This window comes from Cariama cristata, unplaced genomic scaffold (genome assembly GCF_000690535.1).
Source record: "Cariama cristata isolate BGI_N322 unplaced genomic scaffold, ASM69053v1 scaffold32383, whole genome shotgun sequence".
In the NCBI taxonomy this organism is placed as follows: Eukaryota; Metazoa; Chordata; class Aves; order Cariamiformes; family Cariamidae; genus Cariama; species Cariama cristata.
In genome coordinates this window covers 1-7,361 of record NW_009607195.1, presented here as the reverse complement: position 1 = coordinate 7,361, position 7,361 = coordinate 1, and the positions used below count along the sequence as shown (strand labels likewise).

General features: G+C 38.4%; 1 protein-coding gene across 1 annotated transcript; it reads right to left on the bottom strand.

The window, feature by feature from the left end:
- Positions 1-1,902: 1,902 nt before the first annotated feature.
- Positions 1,903-6,538, bottom strand: LOC104158881 (sodium- and chloride-dependent GABA transporter 3-like; the record flags this gene model as incomplete). Its single annotated transcript, XM_009696642.1, has 3 exons — positions 6,319-6,538; positions 2,210-2,344; positions 1,903-2,043 (listed from the first exon to the last, which is right to left on the bottom strand). Coding segments are annotated over exons 1-3 (496 nt in total), but the record flags the coding sequence as incomplete, so codon positions are not given.
- Between the last annotated feature and the right edge of the window lie 823 nt (positions 6,539-7,361).

The following is a 7,361-nucleotide window of genomic DNA, read 5'->3' as shown; positions in this document are numbered from 1 at the left end:
AAAAAAAAGAAATATTTAAAATCATCCTTTCTTTCATCTCTGCCTCCTCATTAGTATGGGTTTGAGGCTCTTTCCTCCAGCAGCAGGAGCCAAGCTCCCAAGCAAGTGGCACACTTTGTTCTATGTTCTTTCAGGATATGGTATTCCTTTTTTTTTTTTTTTTTAGAGGATACAAGGAAGAGTTAAAACTCTCATCCTGACTCTCTGGCTGTATGAGAAAATTTCCAGTTGAACTCACATCACTAAGTGCTACAGGGTTACAAGGTATCTAATCACATGTAAACGATCAAAATATTGGAAGATAATGAATAGGCTGATCAAACGTAAAGTTTATGTGCACTTACTCCCAGAATTCCATCACTGGAGAAGTGGCATTTTGTAAAGAGACTTGACTGCAGTTGCTCATATTAAGTTTTTGAAATTCCACACAGTTTTCTATAAAAGAACAAAAAGAGTTTGCTATATTGACATGTAAGTACATTTCTTCTTATGCATCTTCTAGTTTATGCATCTTCTAAAGCCACCATTCTATAACACATTTTCTCTATGTGGTCAAAGGATTTCCAGGTACACTAAGACGCCACAACCGCTACTTCTGCAACACTTATTTTGATCACCAGATCACAAGTATGTCCCAGAAAAATGTCCATGCAGTATGCTACGTTCTCCTATAACACTTTCCAAAGGCACAGTTGCAATGACAAGGACCAATAAAACATCTGAGGCAGAAGAAAGATGCTTTGAGAAACTGAGGCGATTGATTGGGAATTACAACATACTCCAACTGCTGCTTCAATGGCCAATGTAACAATTGGCTTATGAAACACTGCCAGCAACAAGTTTCCACTTTGCCTTAATATAGCAAGTGAAAAGTCACTCCAGCTTATTATTGTTATCTCTAATACAGAGCAAGGAGATCAAAGCAGCTCAGCGTTGTTGAGCTGACACTTAGTATTTGAATAGTGATCAACATTGGCTAAACTCCTTCACAGAGTTGCCAAAATTGACACTGAAGCCTTCCACATCTGTTGGGTCCAAAACTAATTTCCCTACCATAACCTAAACTGCAAGATTTCAGACAGCTTTACCTGTGCTGAAAGAACATGATAACAACCAATAAAAACCACGAAAGGCAGTACAATCGCTACATGATTTGAAATTGATCAGTAATATAAGGAATAACGCAAAAAACCTTCAAGAACATGGAAATACGGGCATTGGTATGTATTCCTCCCCACAGATGTTTGTGATCTTCAAATGCAATAAAGTAGAGCATTACAGATAAAAATATCAATGACAGGACAGACGCAGAGCCCTGTACTGCAAATCCTTATGAATACACACCTCATCTTTCATGTAAGAGGCTACTTTGCATGCAGCAAGGATTATTTATGTGACTAAATTTTCAGAAGTAGCTTGATGAACATATTATGCCTCAACATCTGGCATTAAAAAGAGTGAATTCAAAGTTCCACATTTAATATTTTCCTTTCCATTCAAACTCCTCCTGATTTCATTAGAGTGAAAGAGCAAGACTGTAACCTGTCATCAGGTCATCAGCTCTTCAGTAGAATTCACTTACTGTATTCAGGGAGAAGAGATATGATTGCAAATGAGAGCCTTGGGATTTAGCCAGAATATCTTACAGAATTAACAAAATCCAAAGCAATCTTCTACTATCCAACATGATATTCTGCAGGAACAAATGGTTATACAGTGACCTAAACCAAAAAGGTATGAATAAGTCTTCACTCCAGGATTTCTTTATCATGGTGTAGTGCAATGTGATTAAGCTCATTTCCACATACTTTTCTATCAGAATAGTTTTGCTCCTCACATTTTAATGTATTAATCAATTACTTGGAAGTATTTGTGTAGCAATAATCTCTACTGAGGTCATACCTGTATTCCATTCATGTCCACAGGTAGCCCAAGGAAGCTCTGTTGTAAAGCAGTTAAACAAATAGAAGATAGCCCATGCTAAAATGATGATGTAATATACATTCAGATGTGCCTCTATAACTTGGGTAGCATATCCAATGCCTAGAGAAAAAAAAAGTGAGACACAATGGAAAACTTTTACTTTTCAGGTAATTTAAAAAACCAATGCTTACTACTTTAAGTATAGCTTAAGTTCAATTTTGATACAATTTATTTTATTTCAAATTTAATACATTCTTGTGCAGTAGAACACTAAACTGTTTGTTACCTTCAAATAGAGGGCAAACTTTCCTCCAGCATGTAATGCCTCCTTCACTAGTAAACTGTCCCAAGGCCGTCTCCAAGAAAAATACTGGTATTCCACAGCAAATAAAAAAAACCACATATGGAATGAGGAAAGCACCTACAAGCAAACATTGAGGGGGTATTGGTTATAATGAATACAGTTCCTTGACAGCACAGTGAGAAATTAATTTTCTTCATGAAGGAAGGATAATCTATTAGCCACCTCTCAGGCATCATGCTGAAAGTGCACAAAGTGTTTACTCCTGGCTCCAAATACCAAAAGTTAACCTGTAACCCAATGTCATGAACTAAAAAAGATCAGACCAAAGTTCCTCAGTATAGACTGAGACACTATAGTGTTTCTCAAACACAGAAAAGACCACAACCTCGCTCAGCCACACAGTTCTGCTCTGATCACCACCAAGTCAGTCTACGCTATCTTATCTTCCTTGCTTTTCTCAGGACGAAGAAGTGTTACGGAAATTAAATCCAAGAAATCCTTTGTATGTTATTTGGGTCAGCCTGATGATAAGGATCATGAAAATGGAATGATGAAATAAACTTTAGAACTACTTACAAGAACAGGAAAACAGGGCTTGGCCTTATCAGCTAGAAATATTAATGTGAAATTGTAGGAAAATAACAGAGCATCAAACATTTTTGTTAGATGCTTACAGTAAACTCCAGCATAAATAATGAATAGTACAATTCAATGCTGAAGCACTGTATACTACAACAACAAAAATAATCTCATCCTATTGATTTACACACAGCAGAAGTGTGTGTATTTATTTGATGATTTGTCACGTTATTAGGTGTGGCACCTAAAGAGCATGGCTGTGAAGTATGTCGAAGCAAAAAAGTGAGAGAAGATATGTATGTTAGCCATAATGTCACTTACTAATAATCTTGATTTTAAGTACTCCATTTAGAACTGAACCTAAGCAATAATAAAATACAGCCTTTTGACTACATAGAGAATCCATTAACATATAAGGCACAACGAATTTTTTCATCATTCCCCAAGTACTCAGACTTTCTGATGAGTCAAAGGATGAGATGGAAAGCAAGCAACTACATTGGTTTAGACTGAAACAAGGAAAGAAGGAAATAAATATGAGAAGAAAGCACAAAATAACCAATTCTGTCATTTTTACTTACACTAAGAAAGTTTTACTGGTTTAACCAGGCAGACTAGCGCAGCAGAGTACTGCACAGAATAGTTTACCCGAAGTTGTAGAAAAATTACAAAGCATTAACTGTCTAATTAAGTTATGAAAATAAAGTGTAGTACAACATACATAAGGTGTTTTATCCAGGCCTCAACCTACTTGCTCCCAAACAAATAGTCCCACACCACTAATTAACTTCATTTAAAGCTCCCATTAAATGATGCAAGTATCCCACCATTCGTTCCGTTTCAAATCAACACAAGATATGTTAAACACAGAAAAGTTTTGGTGGATGCAGTTTTTCCTAGGAAGAGGTATTTTACAGTGCTGTCCATCATTGCATGCATTGATTACCTCTTTAGAGCTCTAGCAATGGCAGGATTTCCTTCCTTCAACGGGAGTCCTGAAGATCAATTTGATCATTAATGAACAGTACCTTAATAGCTACCTCTCTAATACTAAATCTCTATCAGAATATTAACTACGAACAAAATGCTTATGAATATACTTCATGAAAATTTCTACAACTGAAGGCAAGTAAGTATCCCATTCATGATCTTAAAAAAAAGAAAAAGCCCACACCAAAAATCAAACACCACAACACAGCCACAACCTGCAACAACTGTTAGGCTTTAGTCACTTTGATTAAATACAGCTGCTCTGACTTGCAGTTTTCCTTCAGACCCAGCACATCAAGAGAGATCTCTTCATGCGTAGTCTCTTCCCTCAACCAGGCAATTTGCCTATAGTTGAATATTGGCTGCATCTCAAGCAATACATGTGGATTTCACAAAGAATGGAATCCTTACATCTAAACCATGGTTTGTCTGTATGATTTACTGTGCAAATGGTTTGAACAAAATCCTTACAGACCAAGCAAACTGCTGGCCAGTAACAAATCCACCTTGGCCCACTCATATGCACAATCATAGTGAGTTTAATATGGCAACTTGTTGAAATTGAAAGTATTAACTCTATTTTCGAACACTATTCTACAACAGGTATGCATCACGACAAGTAGAGCACATCAGGCTTCCGAGCTTGCGAATAGATCATATTCCAAGAAATACCTAATTCTAAACATGTAAAGAAATTAATTTTCCTAAAAAAACCTCTAAATATCCATAAGAACAAAGTAAAAGTTATAGAAGCTTATAGCTACATGACCTGTTATGACTCAGAGTAAGGATCAGAGAGAGGTCAGACCTCAGAAGTTCCATACTGCTGCTTTTAGATTCTTTCTGTATCTAGCAAGATATTTCATAACTAACTCATACATCTTACCATCGTCTTCACCTACCACACACTAAGTAGTTCTCAGTATTTACGTCTGATGCATCAAACAAGTCCAACTCTAGTCAAATTCCAGCAGGGCATTCCAGAGAGTTACAAGAACACAGGTCATAGACCAAGTTCTCATTGAAGTCAGCAGCAAATTTCCCATGGTGCCAGGACATGACCAATTAAACCACACATGTTAATTCTATTCTTATAGAGTGGTGACTAAGTATGATATTTGAAGTAATTACTTTTTCACCAAATCACCCCAAAACATGGTTGGAATTTTTTCTACCTAATATTATAGCCTTAAAAATGACAGCACCACATTTTGACAAGCTAGCATATACATATAAATGGACATACAAAGGGTACTGTCTGAACAGGGAAATCTTCATTATGTACCGAAAAAATATTTCTATCTTTTCCTCTGCCAAAATTTCTCTGGAAAAACTTTGACAATCAACAAGAAACTGTTCTGCATATCATATCCAGCATATTAATATTTACATACTAACAGCAGTACTTGGTGGCATCATTCTCAAAACACACGGATTCTTGTTCTTAGTTTCATCAAAGCACAGATATATAAAAGAAAGGAGCTGCAAACCATGAACACATCTTCCACAGTAGTATTAACCTTACAGAAACAGCAAATAAAATGGGCCAAAACCATCCCTGAGTTCAGACAACCATGCCTAGTTTTGAAGGGACAAGGGAAAGAAATTTGGCACAGTGTCGTTAGCACACAAATCTGTTAAAGAACAGACCTTTGCATATGAGCCACAGAACATACTATTTATTTCCCAGCCTATATGCTTGCAGTAACACTGATGCAGGCCTCAAGTGGGGAAATATGTTGAATCCAGTCCACAGAACTCTAAAGTAAATTTTTAGTTTACTTTTTTTTCCTCGTTGCTTCGCAAGTCACAGTCGGCATACTTATTCTTAAGTGTCACATATCTTACATAGTTTATACTTAACTATAATCAATACATGCCACATATTATACTTCTGTAGAAGTTAAGTCTTTTCACTTTCAAATAACATTCTAAATTTTACAGGGTTTGCTCTCTTCTTTGACTAACAGGAAGCTTTTACACTTTCCCCTACCCTTCTGTAGTGATTTGGCAGATAATGAGGAAAAAAAAGTACAGTTGAGTTAAAGAAATTTTCACATGTTAAAGAAAAAAGAAGTAATCTTTGTACCATTATCAAAACCAATATTCATTCTCTCCAAAGTATACTGTTGTGAAAAATAAACTGCTGCATTCTTTTCTAAGTCAGACTTATTTAAGTATGCTTGGGTCTGTATTCACATGCAGAAGAAAACACAGTGTACTACTATAACAGAACACTGGCTTCCTCCACACTGAAGATCTTACAGAATAAAATATGTCGCTTTACTAACACAAAAGAAACTTGTAAGAGTAGGCCACACAGTATTTAGGAGGAGAAGGAAAGAGAAACATGACACTTTTTTCTAAGTTGCCAGATGCTTAATACTTCCCTAGCCACATATACACTGAAATCCTGAATACCGATCTCTTACTAGTGCAAGAAATCATTGTAAAGCATTCTTAACTGTTAATTTCCCACATGTTTATGGTGAGCTGTAAATCAACATATGATACCATCTTACCTCCTCCATTCTTGTAGCAAAGATATGGGAATCTCCACACATTTCCCAACCCAATAATCTCCCCTGCCACAGAAAGCACAAATTCAACCTTATTGTTCCAGTGACCTCGTTCATGAACTTTCTTATCATTTCTGTGGATGAGGTTGGTACTTGAGGCTTCTGGGTCCAAAGCATCTTCTGGCTTGCCATTAATTATAGGAAGAGTCTTTTCAGCTGTCATGACTCTTCAGCCTAGGGAAGAACAAAAGAAAACACACAGACATTTTAAGTCACTTGTTAGTAATAACCTCCAATGACTAAAGAAGTCCCTCAGCATATCATTGGCTCCTTATTACCTACATAAATTTGCAGGTGAAACCAACGGAGGTAACTGTAAGACTGGAAAAGTTGTAAAGAAGGAAGAAAGAAAAAAAAGGAAAAGGAAGGAATTAAAAAAAAAAAGCAGCCTACATACAAGGAAAGGAGATTTCCAAGTTGAGACAGACAACTTAGTAGTACAGCACTGTTTTAAGGCGCAGATAGTGAAGCTTTTCAAAAATCCCTCCCCAAGCAAGGATCCTGGCTTGACTAACCTACCAGAAGACAGAGATCTGCTGCACCTTCCAGGCACGCAATTGAGACCAGAAGAAGAAATGGATGTGGAGGAGGGGGCCCGAATGGTTCTGGCCTGCCTGGAGGAGTAAGGGAGCTCGCAGACTACTCACCCAGGGCTCTGCCTGTGCCTGCGCGGCTGGGAGAGGGACAGGGTCTCTAAGTCAGTGCCCGGCTGCGAGCGGACCTCCGCGGGCTGCCCCCCTCCGCTCTGTTGCACAGGAGGCCCGGGGCAGGGCAGCCGCCGGCGCCCAGCGGCAGAGGCGGGAACAACCCGAACAGCGTTAGGGTAACGAGGAGCCGGGGAGCCTCGTCCTGTTCTGCAGCTGCTGCCCGGCCGCCCGGCGGGGATAGGATGCTCCCCGCGCTCTGCAGCCGGAATTTGCAAATGCTCAGCCTTCCCCGGAGCGATGGTATAACACCCGCCTTCCCCCTCCGCCCACCTCAGGCTG